Raw genomic sequence first — 23,693 nt, 5'->3', positions numbered from 1 at the left:
TGTGCAACCAGGAGGAAGAAAGCCAGAGGGCTGGATGATGAAACAGGAGCAGAGGAGCCTATCTTATTTTTATTTTTTTTTTTTAAAAAGACAGAGTCTCACTCTGTCACCCCAGGCTGGAGTTCAGTGGCATGATCTTGGCTCGCTGCAGCCTCTGCCTCCAGGGTTCAAGGGATTCTCTTGCCTCAGCCTCCTAACTGGGATTACAGGTGCCCGCAACCACACCTGGCTAATTTTTGTATTTTTTAGTAGAGACAGAGTTTCACCGTGTTGGCCAGGCTGGTCTTGAACTCCTGATCTCAGGTGATCCACCCATCTCAGCCTTCCAAAGTGCTGGGATTACAGGCATGAGCCACTGTACCAGGCCAAAAGGAGCTTTTTTGAGTGGTCACCAATTTCTTTGTTCCTTATATTCTTTTGTTTTTTTCCCTGGAGAGAATGTTGGAAAGAAATAGAGGCACAATCATACAGTTTGAAAAAGCCTATGGACTTTGATATTAGGCAGCACTGAGTTCAAATCCTGATTTTTTTCCTCCACTTACTAGCTTTTTGACTTTCAAAAAGCTATTTGATACTCCTCCCTAAGCCTCAGTTTCCTCAATGGTAATGGAGATGATATTCTTACAGAGCTATTTTTAAGGAATAAATGAATTAACATATGTAGAACATTTGGCATACCACCTAGCATGTATTGATGTGTAAAAAAAACTCATTTCTCCTCCTCCCTCATATTATGATGATGATGATGATGATGATGATGATGATGATGATGATGATAGCAGCTACCACCTAATTCATTTTCTGTGTGCCAGGCATTTATATGTGATTCTAAATCCTAGCAGTAACTCTGTGTAGTAGGTGTCCCTGTACCTGTTTTATAAATGCAGAAACAGACTCAGAGAAGTTATTTAACTTGCCTAATGTTATAAGGCTACTAAGTGGCAGAGTCAAGATTCTAACCTTGGTCGTTTTGATTCCAAAGCCTACAACAAACACACCACCTCCCACTGCTGAACCTGTTAACTCCTCATTTAAAATCAATTTCCAGGCCTTCTCCCTGTAAAGTAGAATTGTTTTGTTGTTACCTCTTCCTTTAGTTTTCTATTTTTGAAGTTTGCTTTATCTTTTGAAGGACAGAGTACAAGAACAAGGGCTGTGATCTAGTGCCATGTCCACTGCACGCTAGCTAAGACCTTTGATTAATTTCTTTACCTCGCTAAACCTCTTTGCTCATCTATATAATGGGAACCCATAATGGGACTTACTTCTTACAGTAATTAGGAGTAGGTGAGGCAAAATAAATTTAAAGCTGGATGCCTAACACAGAAAATTTCAGTAAATTTAAGCTGTTTTTCAGTCAGACGACTTTGTTCATTTACATTAAAATATTTTTGCGCCTTCTTGCCCTCTCCTTGATTTTTACATGTCAATGTCAGTCTTTTTCCAACCTCTTGGCTATTGCCTTGCGTTCATCCATCTTTTTTCTCTGTCTTGTCATTGAATTAACATGTTCTCTACACCCACTTAGTACCCAGTCAGTGTTTATTGATGCTAATGATGATGGTTAAACAAAGATGCTGTTGGCACCAGTCCTGCAGGCTCTGAGACTGCCTGAGTAATCATGACTTCCTAAAAACAGAAAAGTACTCAATCATCTTATTTGTAATTGAAGGTCAGAATTTGATGTCAGCATTTGTTTCTGTGGTGACTGTGTAGCTTTTTCTGAAGAATTACCTTTGACAGTTGGGGTAGTCAGTATTTCTGGTGTGAGGCTGATTATCATGCATTCTTAAATTACTTCCTAAAATAGATGCAGCATCATAGAGGTGGGTTAAACAAATATTGATCATGGTACAGATCTGCTTTAATTGGAGCAAGAGGTCAGGAGAGGCTTATCATTGAGGTGTAGATGGCTGCCAGGCTATAGATTAGTTTCCTGGTCTTCTTGCCCATAATCTTTTTTGCATCAGAGAAAATTGTACAGGCCTATTTTTAATTTTAAGCACCCCTCTTTGTTCTCTCCCTTTTTGATATCTCTAATATGTTCCCATCTAATGTCCTTGATCTTCAGAAGATGTCTCATTTCTTGCTTTTTCTTGCCTCAAATTCTGTCCTCCATGAAAACGTTTTCTTCTCAGCAAACTTTGTGGGAATCTGCTTATTATATTTGGGCACTGTCCACTAACAGTTCAGCTGCTGACACTGGTTGCATTATTCTAAAGAACGTCATGTTTTTAAGGTTGAATTTGAAACCCATTAATGGTGACAGGCTTCCATAATTTTAATATCCAAGTTTTTTAATAAAAGGAAGGAAATGGAAAAAATATTTTTAAGATAAACTTTTATGCGAATAAAAAGAAGATTGTAACCAAATGCAAATAAATACCTCACTGTGGCATATTTCGTTTAGTAGAAAGTAGAAATTGTTATTTTTTACACTATCTAATTATTCCCAAACTTATATTTTTAACTTTTATCTACCATCAAAGGCCTGTCCTATATTTCCAGCAATCTCTAATTTAGACTTTAAAAACAAATCTGTAAAGGGCTACTAGTCCAAGCCCTGTACCCCCCCTACACACATAAAAGTAGCCAGGAGTTCCTTTTCTTTTGTACACATACATATAAACATTTATACGTATGTATACACTAACTTTTTAGTTCTCATGCACTTAAAAAATATGAGGGGATATGAAGCTATTTAAGCATATATGATTCATAAGTGCAGGGAAAATGTTTCTTGTATTGTCAAGATTATTTTTATAATTTGACTAAAGAAGGGTAAGAGGTAAAAGACTTGAAGGAAGTAAATACTCAGGAGGTGGAAAGAGACACTGAGATAAAGAGAATGAGGTAGCAAAATTTGCCTCTTGATTTTTTTATCCTTTTTATTTTTAAGTCATTGGCCAAAAGGTTATCATTATTTGTCAGACATTTCTTCACTAGCAGTTTAGACTTATTATGTGGAAATAGCCACATGTTGTTATAAGGATTAAATGAGGTGACCTATGTTAAAAGTGGCATGGTAAGCTCAAAAATACTTTTCAGCAAACAGATAAATCCTCTGCAAATGTGGGATTATTTCTTATTTGTGGTTGTGTTCTGCCAGTAACAGAACTAAAACTAAAATTCAGGTGCTGGAAGAAATGAATAAAAGTACTTGGGTGGATTGAGCAGTTACTTCAGGTGTCTTTGGATTCAATTTCTTCCGAAAGGAAATACTAAACCTCAAAAAGAGAAAAATTAGTTTTTTAGCATAACTTGCTATTTGTGTTATGGGGATTCATGAAATAGTTCATATAAAGTACTTAAAGAAGTGTCTTGCAAATAGTGAGCACTCAATAAATGTTCATTTTATTTTTATTACTTTTCATGTTGTTTATAAAAAACTTTTTTTTTTTTTTTTTGAGACAGGGTCTTGCTCTGTCGCCAAGGCTGGAGTACTGTGGCAATCAGGGCTCACTGCAGCCTCGAACTCCTGAGCTTAAACTTAAAATCCTTTCACCTTAGGCACAAGTAGCTGGGAATACAGGTGCGCACCACCACAGCCAGCTAATTTTTAAATTTTTTTGTAGAGACAAGATCTCTTTATGTTGCCCAGGCTGGTCTCGAACTTCTGACCATAAGCGATCTTCCTGCCTCGGTCTCCCAAAATGCCGGGTTAATAGATATGAGTCACTGTGCCTGGCTTAAATAAATTGTTAAGGATGAACCATTTTAGGAAACCAAATATGAGTGTATATGTTTTTTATACAGTACAGATAAATTGCCAACTAGTTTGCACATCTGATGCAGTAATTTGTAGGTGCTGAAGAAAGCTTTTTTTTGATGGTTTCTCACTTGTTGAAATCTCTTTAGTTATTGGAAATTAGTAATTCTAATTTAGAGATTTATCTCTTTAGAAGAATATATATTTGTTGTGCAACTTTGTTGCTTTTCTTCCTGGTGGCTCTATGATGGCAAGTCTGGCTTATTCAATTCGAACCTAAGGAACTTTATGAGATGAATAGCCGTAACAGTGTTGTAATCTTTGAGTGAATTGCAGTTGCTTGTTTAATTGTCTGTCTCCCTTGTTAGGCTGTTGAGTTTCTCAGTGAAAGCAGTGGGCTGTCTTGTACACCACTGCATTTCTAGTGTCTAGATTGGCATCTTGTACATGCTGCTATTCAAAATTTGTTGAAGAATGAAGACAGTGACTTCTCATTTGGAAAAAACATGGCAAGGGAGGGAATACCACATTATGTAATACAATATTGATTTTCTGATTTTGCTTGAAGCCTGGTTTTTGCAACATTTAAGTAATGGCAGTCTCATGTATTTCGTTTTCTCTTTTAATAGTAAACAAATAGAGGTAATATAACTTCATGGAAAGGGTCAGACTTCAGAATCATTACAGTCTAGATTTAAATGGAAACTGTGTAGAGCAGCTTAACCTCTCTCAGCCTCAGTGTGCTTATTTCTTAAATAGAAATATAGCAGCTATAAAGTAGGTGTTATGAAGATTAAATGAGATCACATATGAAGTGGCACATAGTAGCTTCAAATATTAACATCCTTTCTCCTTTTCTTCTCCTCATAGCCCATAATTAAGAATAATTCAACTGTTTTTTGTTTCATAGAAACCTGCATATGGTGGTGATATTTGGTTAAGAAATTGGAATAGCAGACCTGTAAAGGCAAGTTTCCATGGGAAACAGCTTGGCGGGAGTGGAGAGAGCACTAGATGAGGAGTCAGGAAACCTGAGCTAGTCTTGGCTTTTTACTGACTGGGAATGTGACCTTGGGTAAAGAATCTAACCTCTCTAGCCCAAGTTTGTGTTTCTTTTAAGTGATATTCTCCAGTGACTAACATGAAAAAGCAGTAAAAAAGCTCGAAATATTATTTTTAAAAATTAACTCTTTAAAACAATACAGAGACATTGTTATTTCTCTTGGGTACCTGAGACATCAGAGCTACCCTCCTCCCCCACCCCCACCAAAACATTTGCATCTTTCAGGTTTTTTTTTTTTTTAAGCAAATCAGTACATTTGGAATCCATATTTCATGGAGCTACTTAACTAATTGCTGCAATCAGCAGCAATTTGTTTTATAGTAGGGCTGTTCAAATCACTTTGAGGTTGGCATACCATGCACAGTGTGTTTTTAACAATCATATTTTCAATGGCACGTTTAAATAGGAGAGGTGGTTAATCTGCTCATATTCTTCTGAAAGCCTTAACTTTGGTCCTATAGTTTATCTTCATCCAATGGTAACTTAAAGGGCCATAGCAAATTCATTGACCCAGTGGGTGCACCAGCTGTTGGAGTGGCTGTCCCATTTAGAAAGACTGGCAGAGGGAAGGAGCACCCTGTTTTCACTCTTGTTTGGAGACCCTCGTTAAATTTCTCAGAAACAATAATCAGATAGATGCTGTTCAAGTTAATGGCACCTCTGAATCCCTGTCAAGAGAGCTTTATTTAATGTGCAACAGACCTGGAGTGATGCAGGTGCCTTTTCAGGACCTCATTTAATTTAAGCTGCTTTAGTTGGCATGGCAACTAGTTGAGACATCTGGGAGACATTATGCTGGGGATTGAGACTTCAGAGGATTTCTGCTAGAGCAAAGTAAAAACCGTATCATAAGGTGGTGTGTATTGCTTCTGAATTTTTGAAGCTATATTGTTAGAGCTTCAAATTCAGGAATTATTTTCCAAAGAAAATTTTAAAATGTTGGCCTGGTTGTTACATTGTTTTCTATAAAGAAAAACACTGCATTATTCATGGAGTGAAAAATGTATTTCCCCTAAGAATTTACTTTGCTAAACTAAAACTTGACAAAACGTGTTCTCTGCAAAGTGGCTGTTTTAATCACTTTATAAAAATCCTATATTTAAAATTTTCCAGTCTTTTATGTTTAAAAGATACTAAAGAAAGGGAAAGCATTTCTGCACAAGGGTAAATGGGAAATGGTAGAGGTAGACAGGAGCTCTATGTATTCTGCCCTGAACTTTCCAGTTAATTAAAGTTAATTAACCTGCCCCTATTCTTTTTTAACCCAACCTGTCATCTTCTCAAGAAGCAGAGATATAAAAGTAGCATTATTTTAAACTCTCCTTTCTTAAATATTATAATAGATCATAGAAGGTTGAATGAAAGGTTTTTGAAGTTCATGGATCCTGAAGATAGTGACATAGTGATGTAGTCATTTGTGCTTAGCAGAAGGCCTGCTAGTTTATGTTTTGTGAGAAATTATGCATGTGTGTATGTGGTCTTAGTATGAAGGAATTGACTTACCATTTGAAATCATGCTCTATATTCATTTTGAATACCTTTTCAGTTTTTTGATATCTGGTAATACTTTGCTCAGTGTTGAATCATATGAAAGTGTTATTGTTGGTCAAAAATAGTTCAGTTTGTCCATTCAAATCCAGCAGGTATAGGGTGAGCAACACCCTGACCTGATAGGTTTCATAATGCTAGATGAAATGTCAGATTTCTTTTTCTGAAATGAGTACTTAGTTATAAAATATCTGCTTAGAATAGTACTCCCTCCAGTCAGTTTTCCATTTTCTCCTTTCTTTGAAAATGTAGTCACTGTTAGAAGAAAGCATATGACATTATTTCATGCTTATTCTCTGTTTTTGGCTTTTGTATCAGTTTATTTCATTTATAAATTTATAAGTCAAAGCAAGATTTTCCAAGTGCCAGCACTGTGATTTCAACCTGATAAACTTGAAAATTAAGATGTTTTCTCTCCGCTGCTTGCGAGCTTACCAACTGTCACTACTAACAGTAAGGATTCTGGCATCACAACTTGGCTGCCAATTTTGAAGATATGTGAAGTAGAATAGAATATAATCTGTTCTTCACATCCATGGAAGAACTCTTCAATCCTGGCAAAAGCAAAAAAAAAAAGTCAATAAACTCAGCAGATCTGACTGACATCCCATACACATAAATGCTTTATACTTTTTTTTTGAGACAGGGACTCACTCTGTCACCCAGGTGGGAGTGCAGTGGTGCAATCATGGCTCACCGCAGCGTCGATCTCCTAGGCTCAAGTGATCCTCCCACCTCAGCCGGGACTACAGATGCATGCCACCGTGCCCAGCTAACTTTATTTTTTTTATAGAGACAGGATGTCGTTAAGATGCCCAGGCAGGTCTTGAACTGGTGAGCTTAAGTAATCCTTATGCCTTGACCTCCCAAAATGTTGGGATTACAGGCATGAGCCACCATGCCTGGCCATTGGTACTTCAGGATTATTATTATTTTTTTTTTTTCCTGTATAAGAGCTCAACCAGGCCCGGTGGCTCACACCTGTAATCCCAGCACTTTGAGAGGCCGAGGCAGGCAGATCACCTGAGGTCGGGAGTTCAATACCAGCCTGACCAATATGGAGAAACCCTATCTCTACTAAAAAGATAAAGATTAGCCGGGCGTGGTGGCACATGCCTGTCATCCCAGCTACTCAGGAGGCTGAGGCAGGAGAATAGCTTGAACCTGGGAGGTGGAGGTTGTGGTGAGCTGAGATCATGCCATTGCGCTCCAGCCTGGGCAACAAGAGTGAAATTCCGCCTCAAGAAAAAAAAAGCTCAAGTTGATAACTGTCTTAGTCCATCCATTCTGCTATAATAAAATGCCGTAAACTGAGTGGTTTATAAACAACACTAATTTATTTCTGACAGTTCTGGAGGCTGGGAAGTCCAAAATCACAGTACTGGCAGATTTGGTGTCTGCTGAGGGCCCATTTCCTAGTTGACAGTCTTTAACTATAACCTAACATTGTGGAAAGGACTGACAAACTCCATTAGGCCTCTTTTTATAGAGAGGCTCTCCCCTCATGACCTAATCACCTCCCAAAGGTCCCACCTCTTAATCACATCTTCTTGGGGGTTAGCATTTCACCCTATGAATTTTTGGGAAGACACAGATACTCAGAACATAACAAAACACTTAATACAGGGATGGCAATTGTGAAATTTTTGTTTTTGTTTTGTTGTTTGGGTTTTTTCTGTGTAATGGTCCTTTGTTTCCTCTCCCTTGAGAATTCTGGAACCAGTGCAACTCAGGAATATTGGGACTTCTGATTAAGACTTAAAGGTGCAAGCAGCAGTTTTTTTATATCACCATCCTGTGACTTCCTAGTGGAAAAGAAATTTTCAGTACATACTAGCAGGTTAATATCCTTACTATGAGAAGCAGTATTACAAAAAAATTATCACCCCTGTAGAAAATTGAGCAAAGGACAGGAACAGTTTGCTCTCTTGCTTTTCCTTTTTTTTTTCTTTTTCTGTCTTTCATGGTCACACATATGTGTGGCCAATAAACATGTAAAGAGTTTTCATCCTTAAAACACAGTGGATAAAACATAAATCTTTACTACCATTCCTTCCTGTAGTCCCCTTAAATTTCACTAAAGGGTTAAAAATTCAGACTAGAAAAGGCAGAAATCTAAGGTGGCAGTAATGAGAACCCAGAAACAGGTTGGTTCTTGCTACAGAATGTCAGAAAGTCTCAGGAATTAGAGGCATCAATTATCTCAGAAAGTGGGGATACAGGTGGGCCTAAACATCGGATTGGTTGCAAGACTGTTTTAGAAGTAGTAAGATGCTCAGATCTTCCCCCACCCTGCTGGAGACTAAAAGTTTATTCCCTGGACACCCACTAACATAGAATTCTGTCAGCCTGACCTATTCATCCTAAGAAGGAAGATTGGAGAACTCTTCTGAATAAATGCTTGACCCAGGAAGGAGGATCTGTATATAATTGAGGGTTCCTCATGAAATAATACCTTAAAGCTCTAAGCACTCCCACAGAGCTACATAATAGTGAAACAATAATATTGTAAACATCCAGTGGCAGGAGATGACTTAACTCCTAACATATTATGTAAAATGGAGTACTATTTAAGCATGTAAAATGATATAAAAGAATATATATAATATCATGGAGTTTACAGTATTTTAAAACTTTTTAAAAGTATATACAATATCCTCAGATCCACATAAAATTCTATGTATAGGATGTTTATCTCAAGGTTATTTAAAATAGTTAAAAATAGGCCAGTCTCAGTGGCTCACACCTGTAATCCCAGCACTTTGGGATACTGAGGTGGGCAGATCACTTGAGGTCAGGAGTTAAAAACCAGCCTGGCCAACATGACGAAACCCCATCTCTACTAAAAATACAAAAATTTAGTCAGGCACAGTGGTGTGCGCTTCTAATGCTAGCTACTCGGGAGGCTGAGGCACGAGGATCGCTTGAACCTGGGACATGGAGGCTGCAGAATTCTGAGCCGAGATCACGGCACTCCACTCCAGCCTGGGTGACAGAGCAAGACTCCATCTCAAAAAATAAAATAGTAAAAAGTAAAATTAGAAATAGCTTTTTAACAATGATCACTTGGTTAAATGAATTATAATATATCCACACGTTAGAACACTATGCAGTCATTAAAATTCTGCATTATTAGACCATTGAATGCGATAAGCAAGGGATTCCTTTGCTTGTTTTGTGTCTAGATCCTTACATTTTATTAAAAGAACAGGCAACAGAAAAGTTAAAAAGTCATTAAAAAGTCAGGAAACAACAAATGCTGGAGAGGATGTGGAGAAATAGGAATGCTTTTACACTGTTGGTGGGAGTATAAATTAGTTCAACCATTATGGAAGACAGTGTGGTGATTCCTCAAGGATCTAGTACTAGAAATACCATTTGACCCAGCGATCCCTTTACTGGTTATATACCCAAAGGATTATAAATCATGCTGCTATAAAGGCATATGCACACATATGTTTATTGTGGCACTTTTGCTATTCACAATAGCAAAAGACTTGGAACCAACCCAAATGTCCATCAGTGATAGACTGGATTAAGAAAATGTGGCACATATACACCACGGAATACTATGCAGCCATAAAAAAGGATGAGTTCATGTCCTTTGCAGGGACATGGATGAAACTGGAAACCATCATTCTCAGCAAACTGTCACAAGGACAGAAAACCAAACACAGCATATTCTCACTCATAGGTGGGAATTGAACAATGAGAACACTTGCACACAGGGCAGGGAACATCACACCCCAGGGCCTGTCAAGGGGTGGGGGGCTGGGGGTGGGATAGCATTAGAAGAAATACGTAATGTAAATGACGATTTGATAGGTGCAGCAAACCAACATGGCTCATGTATATGTAACCTGCACATTGTGCACATGTACCCTAGAACTTAAAGTATTAAAAAAAAGAAACAATGTATATAATACCAGTTTTATTTTAAATATATATGCATGTACTCATGCAGATTATTTTCATCAAAATGTTATAGTTCACCCAAAGAGGTAGAATTCTGGATATTTTTAATATTCTTGCTTTTTAAATATATTTTACATTTTCTACAATGAAGTTTAAGAAAACTATTATGGAAATTTTCAAAATATATAAAAATATATACAAAATATGCAAAAATATATACAAAAATATGAGAGGTAGTAGTATGTAAGTATATAACTTATGTACCTCATGCTCAGCTTTAACAATATTTAATCATTTTGCCAATCTCATTTCCTGTATTCCTTTTTATTGAGGGGAAGGGAAAGGAGGGCTGGAGTATTTTAAAGTAGACAACCAAACATCACATTATCCCACCTATAAATACTTAAATGTGAATTTCTAACAGATAAGTATCTTGAAAACCCATTATGCCATTATCACACCTAATAAAATTAGCTAATTCCTTAATATCTGTTCTCTGATTGCCTCAAGAGTCACTTTTTGAATAAGGATCTAAACAAAGTTCACATGTATGTATGGTTATTATGTCTCTTGAGTCTCTTATCCCAAACATTTCTGCCTGCCCTTCACCCCATAACACACATTTTTTTTGTGGCAGTGGGAGGGGGATGGTCATTGATTTGTTAGATAATTTTTTCCTGAAGAGTGGTCCACATTGTGTGTTTAGCAGATTGCTTCTTCTTAATGTCTTGTTTTTTAATTCCACATATTTCTAGTTAACTGGTCATTAGAGCTAGATGATTGATTACATTCAAATTAAGTTTTTGGGGGCATGAATACTTCTAGACAGTGTTGTGCATATCACAAACATAATATTCTTGTTCCACATTAAATTATGCTAAGATTGAGTGGTGGATTGAAGTGATGTCAGTCTCACACTCATCCTTTTCAAGTGATTTTACCAGCCATTGATGGTGCCTAGCTCCAGAGATTGCAAAACCGTGATTTTTTTCCTAATTCTATAATTGTTTCTGCATTTATTAGTTGAAATTATTCTATAAAGAACGCAATGAACATTTAGTATATTTTGTAATAGTTGTGGGGGTTTTTGTTTTTTTTGAGACAGGGTCTCACTCTGTTACCCAGGCTGGAGTGCAGTGGCAAGATCAGGGCTCACTGCAACCCCTGCCTCCCGGGCTCAAGTGATCCTCCCACCTCAGCCTGCTGAGTAGCTGGGACTACAGGCACCAGCCACAATGCTCATCTATTTCTTAAAAAAAATTTTTTTTTTTTAAGACAAAGTCTTGCTCTGTCACCCAGGCTGGAGTGCAGTGGCACGATCTCAGCTCACTGCAACCTCTGCCTCCTGTGTTAAAGTGGTTCTCCTGCCTCAGCCTCCAAGTAACTGGGACTATAGGTACCCGCCACCACATCAAGCTAGTTTTTGTATTTTTAGTAGAGAGACGGTTTCACCATGTTGGCCAGGCTGGTCTCAAACTCCTGACTTCAAGTGATCCACTTGCCTCAGCCTCCCAAAGTGCTGGGATTACAGGCGTGAGCCACCGCACCTGACCTATTTCTTGAATTTTTTATAGAGATGGGATTTCTCTATGTTGCCCAGGCTGGTCTCGAGCTCCTGGGCTCAAGCAGTCCACCCTCCTGGGCTTGCCAAAGTGCTGGGGTTACAGGCATGAGCCACCCACCTGGCCTACTTTATTAGAGTTTTTAAAAATGTTACTTTAAAAAAAGAATAAGAAAAGAAGATAAATCCAAAATTGCATAGAACCATTGAAGCAATGTTAGACATGATCAGATCTAAAAGCTTCACTACTATGTAACCATAGGCAGGTTGTCTTCTGTTAATGTCAGTTTCTTTATCTAAATTTAGGGTACCACTGCATACCTTGTAGAGTAACTGTGAAAATTAGATGAGATTATATATTTAAAATACTTAGTAGAGTACCTAGTACCTAACAGGTACTCAATATACATTAATTCATCAAATATTTATAGGGATCTACTATGTGCAGACACTATTCGAAGAGTTTGGGATAGATTTGTGAACAAAGACAAAAACCCTTGCCTTCATGGTGCAGGCTTGGCAATACAGACAGAATAAACATAAGGAAATTATAGGATAATAACTACTAAGGGAAGAAGAAAAAGTAAAGCTGTGCAAGGGGATAGCAAGTAGACAGGGAGTACAGGTTGTTACACAAACCTAGATGGTCTAGCCTATTACACATCTAAGCTGTGTGGTATAACCTATTGCTCCTAGGCTACAAACCTGTACAAGTGTACAACCTGTTACCGTACTGAATACTGTAGGCAGTTTTAACACAATAAGTATTTATATATCTAAACGTATCTGAACATAGAAAAGGTACAGTAAAAATATGATATAAAAGATAAAAATGGTACACCTGTATAGGGCACTTAACTGGAAATTGCTCTGGGTGTGTCAGTGAGTGGTGAGTGAATCTGAAAGCCTAAAACATTACTGTGCATTACTATAGACTTTATAAACTCTGTGCTGTTAAGCTACACTAAGTTTATTTTTTTCCTCCTCCCCCCCCAAGTTTATTTTTTAATGTTTCTTTAATATAAATTAACCCTACTTACTGTAACGTTTTACTTTCTAAACTTTTTAATTTTGTTAAATATTTTACTCTTTTGTATTAACACTTAGCTTAAAACACAGGGACATTGTACAGCTATATAAAAATATTTTTTTCTTTTTATTTATTTATTTTTCTCACTCTGTTGCCTAGGCTGGATTGCAGTGGTGCAGTCATGGCTCACTGCAACCTTGACCTCCCAGGGTCAGGTAATCCTTCCACGTCAATGTTCTCAGTAACTGCTGGGACTACAGGCGCAAGCCACCACACCTGGCTAAATTTTTTGTAGAGTTGAGGTCTGAGTTGCTTTTTCACTTTTTAAAATAAGACACAAACATATACGTTAGCTTAAGCCTACACAGGGTTAGTCACCAAGACACCCCTAGGCAATACAATAGGACTTTTCAGCACCGTTACAATCTATGGGACCACCTTTATACATGTGGTCTATCATCAACCAAACATCATTATACAACACCTGACTAGTGTCAGAGTGGTTGAGGTAGGCCTCATTTGAAAGATAAAATTGGAGCAAAACCACAAAGGACGTGAAAGAGTTAACAAATAGATGTCAGGAAGTACAGTCTGTGAAGAGGGAATAGCTAAGGCCTAAGGTTGGAGTGTGTCTAGTACGTTCAGAGAATATCCAGGAAGAAAACAATAGAAGAGGTCAGAGAAGTAAGAAGGCCAAATGATTTATGGCCTGTGAGACCATTTTAAAGACTGGCGTTTGCTCTTAAATGAAATGGAAAGCTTTTGCAGAAAAATGACATAATTTGGCCTTCATCCTACAAGATCATTCTGTGACATGCATCCAGTTTTGGATGAATTGATGGATGGAAAGAGCAATAGATAGATGTGTGACAAAGCAAATATAGCAAAATATGCAGTGTAGATTCTAGGTGGTAAGTGTGTATATGGGTCATCTCTGTGTAATTTTTTGTGTGTTTGAAAATTTTTTAAGAAAAATAGTTTGAATAAAAACATTAAAAACTGTAACCCTGATGTCATTATTTAACTCTTCATCATTTTATAGAATAATTTTAACATGTCACTGAAAACTGTCCTATAAGTGAATCCTACATGCCAAATATCATTTTCTTATTAACTTTCATTACGAAGTAGAATATATTTCTTTGGAAAGAATCTGGATGATAAAACCTAAGACTAAAATATCTTAGAATGTCTAATAAAGCCTTAAAAATTATATTTTCTATATAATAAAGTAAATTTCAGTATATAGGCAAAATAAAAAATATAATAGTAAAAAAAAATTATCCTGGCTGCTGTGTTTTAGAAATATAGCAGTCTTGGGCCAGAGTAGTAGCAGTGGATATAAGAAGTGGCGTTAATTCTGGCTAAATTTTGAAGGATTTTCTGAAAATTGGAGGTATAGTGAAAGAGAAAGGGCGAGTCAAGGATAACTCCTTGATGTGGTTTGTGGTGCGAGCAACTAAGAAAGATTTGGACAGTTTTGGACTTGTTAGTTTGAAATGTCAATTAGGTATCCAGGGGAAATAATAGGCAGTTTGATATACAAGTCTGCACTTAAGGAAAGAAGATTAACTAGAGAGAGAAATTTAGGAGTCATCAGCACGGATATTATTTGAAGACATGGGACTGGATCCAAGTATCCATGAGTATGGATAGGGAAGAGGACTGAGGACCAGCAGCCATGGGGCATTTCAATGTACAGTGGTTGAAGAAAAAAGGAGACTAAAGCAATTTGGAAAAAATGTCTCGAGGAGGAGGGAGTTTTCAATTGCTTTTGTCAAAGGCTGTTATCATTTCTCCTCCCTGTTCCCAAGTTATCCCCTTTCCTACTTGTTTTTGCTAAAACATTAAATTAGAAATTGCCTTAAGAAAACTTAATACTTTATAATTATAAGATTTACCATACTTTTGCTTCTCTAATGTATCTAACACTCAGGTGCTTCACAAGAGTCTTGGATTCCATATCTCCATGGCTCTCCAGGCTCCAGCCTTTAATCATCTGCCACGTGTCCATTGAGCAAAACCCTAGACATACAACAGAGTACAACGTATAGGAAGCTTGAAAATCTACTGGTGGTAGTGGGGAGGGGTGTTTCATAAATACATACAAAGTTAAATAATAAAAGAACTAAATTACTAAGATTGTGGAGAGACTTAACTAATTACTTTACATGTGTTTAGGAATACCATATTTTATAATGAAACAAGCCACGGCCCTTGGATAGGTCGTGATCTCTTCCATTTGGTGTCATGGTGGTCTAAGATGAGATCACCAATCCCCATTTGTTTGGATTCAGAGGACATTCCTGTAACATGTCTAAGTAGAACTCAAGACTGTTTGGTCGTCATACTTTTCCTGGCCTGGCTGTTATTTAAAATGTTTACCTTTGGTTTTGTCTTTTATAATGCTGATTATAAGGAAATCATTTGGTCGTTTACTCCTGCTGACTTTTAAACATGTAAGTTCTTTTGATTTTAGTAGTGTTTTATCTTGTGAGGGCTGGAATTCTCACCTATGTCATGCTGTCTAGAAGCTTTCTTTGCCCATTTTTCCAGCCTTGAGAATGGAAGTTATTTTTTGGATCTGGTCACCACTTTGAGGGGGTAGGGGACTGAATTCGTTGAACTCTCCTTAACTTAAAACTTCAAGATATGTTGTCACAGAATTGATGCAGAGTGACCTACATAAAATTATCGTCTCTCCTCAACCACTCAGCTCAGATCATGTCAAAGTTTTTCTTTATCAGATTTTGCGAGGTAAGATTTCTTATGAAGAAAAAGGTGCTGTAAATGAAATGTTTTGCTTCTCATTTAGACTTTAATCTGACCTTCCAAGGTTTTCTTCTTCTCTAAAGACTTTTTTCTTTTGACAAAGCATATTTTATAATTTCTATATTTAATGTTAATGAAGAAGCTTTTTAGGGTTGCCAAATATTTCTTGTTTTCAGTAATGAAAGAGAAAGCCCTGTCAAATTCATTAGGCAGTTGAGTGGGCTAATCTAGGTGAATAAGCAGGATGGTTTGTCACAAGTTCACAAAACAGCCTTTAGTTTTCAACGGAATAGGAATATGTGTCATCAGACGACTCAGGTGAAAAGTGACTATATCCCCTATGGATGACGTCCGTCCTGCAAGCCAACAGTAGGTGGGCCTGTCTGAGTATTGGCTGGCATACCTGAAGCCAACTCCAGAGAAACAAAATGACCCTTAAAACCAAAGTAGATTAGGAAGACCAATAAACAGAGCCAGCTAAATAACTCGACTGGCTCATTAAAGAGCACGTACTTGACTGAGAAAGGATTTGGGCCAACATTATTGACACTTCTGGCCATCAAGTATGTCCATGAGAATTTTGCCTAAAACAGCTTTCTTACCTAGTAAGTAAAATACTTCCCCCCACACCCGCCCCAGAATTCATAGAATTAAGAGATTCTTTATAGCGATTGAAAAATAAATGCCAAAAGGATGAAAATACATAAGCTTTTTTTTTTTTTTTTTCCCAGACAGAGTCTCACTGTGTCGCCCAGGCTGGAGTGCAGTGGCACAATCTCGGCTCACTGTAAGCTTTGCCTCCCAGGTTCACGCCATTCTTATGCCTCAGCCTCCCAAGTAGCTGGGACTACAGATGCCTGCCACCATGCCCAGCTAGTTTTTTTGTATTTTCAGTAGAGATGGGGTTTCACCATATTAGCCAGGATGGTCTTGATCTCCTGAGCTCGTGATCCGCTTGCCTTAGCCTCCCAAAGGTCTGGGATTACAGACGTGAGCCACTGCACCTGGCCACATAAGCAATATTAAAACTAAAAAGCTCATCTCCAGGCCAGGCATGGTGATTCATGCCTGTAATCACAGCACTTTGGGATGCTGAGGCAGGCAGATCATCTGAGGTCAGAAATTCAAGACCAGCCTGGCCAACATGGCAAAACTACACTCTACTTTAAACAAATACAAAACTTAGCCGGGCATGGTGGCGCTCGCCTGTAGTCTCAGCTACTTGGGAGGCTGAGGCAGGAGAATCAAGTGAACCTGGGAGATGGAGGCTGCAGTGAGCCGAGATCGTGTCACTGTACTCCAGCCTGAGCGACACAGTGAGACTCCATCTCAAAAAAACTAAAAATGTTCACCTCCAATAGATTTGTTCATATTCTGTGGTAGGGGAAAATGGGGAAGATATTGGCTCTTTTTGTACTTGTGAAAAATGTGATTTGCTACATTTTATCCAAAAAAGACTCAGCCCATTAGCCGGATATGGTGGTACATACCCATAGTTCCCGCTTCTCAGGAGCCTGAGGTGGGAGCATGGCTTGAGCCAGGAAAGTTGAGGTTTCAGTGAGCTGTGATCATACCACCACACTCCTGCCTAGGTTACAGAGTAAGACCCTGTCTCAAATAAAAAAAAAAGAAAAGAAAAGGAAAAACGCACACAAAAAGGACTCAACGTTGAGGCTGGGACCTTTAGCAGTACTGAATGAAGGCACTGGTCTTCTAAGATGTCAGAAATATTTTTAAAGTGGTTCATTACCCTCCTGATTCTGAGTGGTAAAGAATACTACTGACAGTGTGGGCAAGTTCCTGAATTTTGTCTTACCAGTGAAACACTTGTCCTGGGAAAGGCTCCATGTGGGTTAACGGAAACTGTTTTGTTGGAGAAGGCTCCGAGTTGCAGGTTAAGAGTATCAATAACAGCAGTCCAATAGCCACACTGACTAGCAATCTAAGGTTATTAGTATGGTCTTAACTCGAGTGCCTAAGAAGCTTATCTGTATTTAAACCTACATAATTGTTGAAATTACAGACATTATCTCTACACTTTGCAAACCTTTGGTGACATTTTTACTGTAGCAAAATTATGGTATTTTGAGGTGAGACTAGCTTTTAATAATGTTCATTATGCAGTTATTTAGGGAACAATTTTAAATCCTCTACTGTTTTCTTCCAAGGTTTTTAAAAAATTATTGGTTGAGTAAAAGGAATTAAATATCTGCAATTAAATCTGTTTGTTATTTCAGGTTTGAAATATCTCCATTCAGCTGGCATTTTACATCGAGACATTAAGCCAGGGAATCTCCTTGTGAACAGCAACTGTGTTCTAAAGGTAGCTTTTCAGTTTATTTAAATACCTGGGAAAAATCAGAATGTCAAGGCAGGTTAAAGAACAACATATTTTTGTGAAAGAAATAAGTTCATTTCCATTACTTTACCAAAAGTTAACCCAGTTTTCTCCATATCACTACTCATAGCCATAGTAATAATTTGTAGTCCTGCCTCATGTTCTTTTCATGATAGTTTGCCTATGTTTTAGAAACTCTGAAATTGGAATTACAGTGTAGCTAGAAAGAATAGAGAAGGTGACTCCTTTACAGATTGTTCCATTATTAAAAGAAGCACATATCAGAAGAAATATTAGAACAGCAAGCATCTGTTTATATAAGAGAATGAAGTGTGACTTTTAGGAAGACCATCTACATTTTTACACAGCTAACATTTCTATATGCTGTTTGACCAAGGTAGCAAAGTCAGAAGTAGAAACATATTTAAAAGTGATAGTGCTGGCCAGACACGGTGGCTCATGCCTTATAATTCCAGCATTTTGGGAGGCTGAGGCGGGCAGATTGCTTGAGCCCGGCAGTGCAAGACCAGCCTAGGCAAACAAAACCCCATCTCAATAAAAAATACAAAAATTAGCCAGGTATAGTCGTGCATGCCTGTAGTCCCAGCTACTCAGAAGGTTGAGACAGGAGGATCGCCTGAGCCCAGAGCATCAAGGCTGCAGTGAATTGTGATCACACCACTGCACTCCAGCCTAGGTGACAGAGTGAGACCCTGTCTCCAAAAAAAAAAAAAAAGAAGTGAAAATGCCAAACCAGAAAAGGGTAATAGGCACCTATTCAATGTATTTCCATAATGTATAGTAGCCAATTCTTAATTATTCCTCTGAAGAGGAATTGGTTACAGAATTATATTTAGTAGTTCCAAAATTTCAAGTCATCAGTTTCAGTTTTACTTCTCTTCCCTAGTACAGCCATTGTCTTTCATTTAAAAAGGGGCTTGCAAATAGCAAAGTCCACGTATTTGTATTTCCCTACCTCTAATACAGATGTGTATTGGCAGAACTCTTGAATAGAGAGAGGTCCACTATATTTTTCCTCATAATAGAAATTGGAAATAAGGGCCTTTAACTGCTATATTTGAGAAGAAAAATAAGTTTTTAAAATGTTACCCACTTTAAAAATAATCAAGACTATCATTATTACTTAGGTTGCTGGTGGTTAAACTAAGTAATAAAACCAAATGTATAAATAAAATTCATTTTTTATTTTAAATGATATCTCTGAACTGTAGGTCAGTTCTCTTGAAAAGCTGGTGGATGATACTGCTTATGAATGAAAGTTCTCCCTTCGTTATAGCCTTGAAGAGCCTTCACCCTTATTTTAGCTCTAGAAAGACGAACACCTATTTTTCATATTTTCCCTAAAAATAGCTGATGTTGTAATTCAGTCTTTTGTTTCCACAGAGAAGTTAATTGCCCCCAAAATCTAAAGTATTTCTTCTATAGGTTATTGAGTTTTTCCTGCCACCTTTTCACTTTTTAAAGAGAACTTGCAACTTATCCCCATAATTGTTTTTATTTTAAAAAAAAATTTTAAACCTTAAAGTTAGAAATTTTTTTGTCCTATTCATACCTAATCAATCTTATGACCGGTTAAGCCAATTTCTTCTTCTTTTGGTTTTTGATTGGAAGACTTCACACAGGATTTTGTGCAGGACCTGTCATGTTTGATGCCATTAACTGCTTGAAGTTCATTTTCCAAATTGTCTGTTATGGTTTTGTGACGTCGGACTGTATGAATGGGCAACTGAAGGAAAATGCCATTCATGAATACACAACACACAAATCAGAACAAACCAATTTTGCTCCACTCCTTTGACTCATCTTACAGGCCTACTTTTAAAAAGCCAGAATAGAGTGCTAGACTACAGACGCTAGTTCTTTCTTCTCAAACATACAAATACATTGAAGATCATTATAACAAAATCGTTTTTAAAAATCGGTATCCTTCCATATTGTGAATGTGTTTTGTTTCCTGTTAAGCACAAGATGGATAATTTTGCTGGAATTTTTTTAGTTATCTGATCATGTTAGCTTCCTATTTTGGACTCAGGTTGTCTTCCAGATAAGTTACTAAAAATGACAAATCATACTGATGTTTTTAATAAGGGATTTGCTTTATAACAGAAGTCATTTTTTGTTGGATGGGTGGTTGGTTGGTTTTTTTCATATACGAGAAAAAATTGTGTTCTTTCCTTTTGTTGGTTTAGTTTTTTAAAATACCCTCAAGAGTCATGGCCAAGTAATAGAGTTTTAAAAATATTATATGTTATTTTGGCCGGGCGCAGTGGCTCACGCCTGTAATCCCAACACTGGAAGGCCGAGGTGGGCGGATTACTTGAGGCCAGGAATTTGAGACAAGCCTGGCCAACATGGCAAAAACCTGTCTCTACTAAAAATATAAAAATTAGCCAGGCATGGTGGCGCGTGCCTCTAGTCCCAGCTGCTCAGGAGGCTGAGGCACGAGAATCGCTTGAACCTGAGAGGCAGGGGTTGCAGTGAGCCGAGATCGTGTCAGTGCACTTCAGTCTGGATGACAGAGTGAGACTGTCTCAAAAAAATATATATGTATATGTTGTTTGAACATATTTGATGAACTTGGGCTTTTGTTGTTATGTTATATGGTTTATCTGTATAGTATGGAAAATTTTCCTGCATTCTTAAGTTGTTAAGATGGTGGCTTCATACTGACTCATTCCTACATACACATCTGAATTCATTTGATGTAACCAGACATAGTAGATTCAAATCAGAAAGAGGGGATTGCCAAAAATTGGGGAGTAAATTTTGTTTTCTTTAGAACGGAGTTTTCAGATTTTCTTTTTAAGCTGCCAGAACTCTTTTTCAAATAAAATCTTATATGGGGACTTCAATTTAGAAAACAGATTTAAAATCGTATTTTATCACTTGCAATATTGTGACTTGTAAAGTTAATCAGTGAGAACACTGGAGTTTAGATGGCCATTACTATCTGATCTCATCCTCAGTGCTCCTAGTTGTTGTGTTTTGATTGCCCCATATCAAGAAAATTTTAATTCCTAAAGATAAGCAGTAGTTGCTGGCGGTGGCACTGCTGCTGTTTATTAATAGCTCACCTTGTAACCCTCAGCATACTTTTCAGTTGAGCAGAAATAGCAAGAAAAGATTTATTTCTAAGTTTGTATAGAAGTTAACCAGTTTTTATTACTTATTACTGTATCTCCAGATTCTAACATACCATCTGTAATATAACAAGTACTAACTTAAATATGTATGGCATGAAGAAATGAATGAACCCAGTAGCATTAGTATTCTACAGTGTACTACGTTTTAACGTATTTATACATTTGAGTGTGAATTTGTATTTTAAATAGATAAGTACATGTGAAGTTTGGATATAATATTTATGGAATGCCTAAAGTCAGAACTAGATTCCACTGGAGTCAGTTTGAAACCCATTGCTTTAAAGAAATTTATATATATTTCATAAAGACGACAGGCATAGTCTCCGCTAAGGAGCCTTCAAGATACACCCCTTTGTCTTATGATATCTTTGTCTATAAACTAGTCTTGAAAGTAGTTGGTTTTGTCATGGTTTTTAAATTTTTTTTAAAGATAGGGTCTCAATCTCACTCTGTCTCCCAGGCTGGAGTGTGGTGGCACAGTAATAGCTCACTGTAGTCTCAAACTCCTGGGCTCATGCAGTCCTCCCACCTCAGCCTCCAGAATAGCTGGGACTACAAGTGCACACCACCATGCCCAGCTATTTTTTTTTTTAATTGTTTTGTAGAGTTGAGATCTTGCTATGTTGTCCAGCCTGGTCTTAAACTCCTGATCTCTCAAGCAGTCTTCTCACCTCAGCCTCCCAATCCCTGGGGTTACAGGCATGAGCCACTGTGCCTGGCCAACAGTTGGTCTCTAAATCAAACCTAGAAGTATGCAATTGGCCAGGTGCAGTAGCTCACGCATGTAATCCCAGCACTTTGGGAGGCTGAGGCAAGCAGATTGCTTGAACTCAGGAGTTCAGGACCAGCCTGGACAACATGGCAAAACCTCATCCCTACAAAAAAAAAAAAAACACAAAAATTAGACGGGCGTGGTAGCATGTGCCTGTAGTCCCAGCTACTCAGGAGGTTGAGGTGGGAGGAGCCTCAGATCGATCACACCACTGCACTCCAGCCAGTGAGACAGAGTGAGACCCTGTCTAAAAATAAATAAAGTCGTTTATGTTCACCTAGTTTTTTTGCTTTGATTATCAACTGAAAACAGACATGTTTTTATTAATAAAGATGAGAAGAATATTTTTAAGAAAATGATGTAAGTTTGAGACTTTTTTCCTCTCTAACCAAATAAAACCAGATTGTATATTGACATAAATATACTATACCTGTATCATTAAAAGTGTTTCAGAGTGGCTGGGTGCAGTGGCTCACGCCTGTAATCCCAGCACTTTGGGAGGCCAAGGCAGGTGGATCACCTGAGATCAAGAGTTTGAGACCAGCCTGGCCAATATGGTTAAACCCCTTCTCTACTAAATACACACACACACACACACACAAAATAGCCAGGCATGGTGGCGGGCACCTGTAGTCCCAGCTATTTGGGAGGCTGAGGCAAGAGAATCCCTTGAACCCGGGAAGCGGAGGTTGCAGTGAGCTGAGATTGTGCCACTGCCCTCCAGCCTGGGTGACAGAGTAAGACTCCGTCTCAAAAAAAAAGTTCCAAAGTTCAGTGCCCTATCAAGGTTTTGATGTTTTGTTTTAATCTTTCATTTGTATTTGCTTGACAATGTTTTGACTGCCTTTTCTGTTTAGATTTGTGATTTTGGATTGGCCAGAGTGGAAGAATTAGATGAATCCCGTCATATGACTCAGGAAGTTGTTACTCAGTATTACCGGGCTCCGGAAATCCTGATGGGCAGCCGTCATTACAGCAATGCTATTGACATCTGGTCTGTGGGATGTATCTTTGCAGAACTACTAGGACGAAGAATATTGTTTCAGGCACAGAGTCCCATTCAGCAGGTATGATTTCAGTTTAAGGCTTTAGTTTCAATTCTATTACAGATTTGAAGGAAAAATCCATCCTGCACATGTGTCTTGGGCTTATTCATTATACTGTCTAATTTGCTTTTAGGAAATTCAGGTTCACTTAAAATTTAGAAAGTTATAAAAGTTGAAGATTACAAAGAGATTCATTTTGTAACTTATGAGCCTTTAGAGTGTGTATTGACTTTATTTATTTATTATAATTATTATTTTATTTATTTATTTATTTTTTGAGACAGAGTTTTGCTCTTGTGGCCCAGGCTGGAGTCCAATGGTGCCATCTTGGCTCACTGCAACCTCCACCTGCCAGGGTCAAGCGATTCTCCTGCCTCAGCCTCCCAGGTAGCTGAGATTATAGGCGCGCTGCACCACACCTGGCTAGTTTTTGTATTTTTAGTAGAGACAGGATTTTGCCGTGTTGGCCAGGCTGGTCTCGAACTCTTGACCTCAGGTGATCCACCTGCCTCAGCCTCCCAAAGTGCTGGGATTACAAGCATGAGCCACCGCACCCGGCCTGTTGACATTATTATATGCACTGATGCATAGCCGCGAGCTCTGCTGTGACAATTTGCACAGGCATAATCTTCAGTTGTTAGAAGGCCTCTTTTCCTTCTAAGTGAATGGCTCTGACTTGAAAATGTATTGGTGACTTAATGTACTTACACTTTGTGCTTAGAATGTAAATTTTTATTGTGTTGATTTCTTGAAATCTGAACATTTAGGAAAATTT

At 37.9% G+C, this 23,693-nt stretch overlaps 1 protein-coding gene across 2 annotated transcripts in view; it reads left to right on the top strand.

The window, feature by feature from the left end:
* NLK (nemo-like kinase) overlaps positions 1–23,693 on the top strand; it is a 152,101-nt gene that overhangs the window by 102,505 nt on the left and 25,903 nt on the right. For both annotated transcript variants that reach the window (XR_001007935.1, XM_011997544.1), the window contains exons 4-6: positions 15,477–15,583; positions 17,836–17,921; positions 22,730–22,939. Coding sequence is in view for 1 of the 2 variants with exons in the window: in XM_011997544.1 (XP_011852934.1) it covers positions 15,477–15,583; positions 17,836–17,921; positions 22,730–22,939 (403 nt within the window). In the remaining variant the exon portion in view is untranslated. The remainder of the gene's footprint in view (positions 1–15,476; positions 15,584–17,835; positions 17,922–22,729; positions 22,940–23,693) is intronic.

Source organism: Mandrillus leucophaeus, unplaced genomic scaffold (assembly GCF_000951045.1).
Source record: "Mandrillus leucophaeus isolate KB7577 unplaced genomic scaffold, Mleu.le_1.0 Scaffold541, whole genome shotgun sequence".
NCBI classification, from domain to species: domain Eukaryota; kingdom Metazoa; phylum Chordata; class Mammalia; order Primates; family Cercopithecidae; genus Mandrillus; species Mandrillus leucophaeus.
Note: the sequence above shows the minus strand (reverse complement) of the source record. Positions and strands in the feature narration are given on the sequence as shown.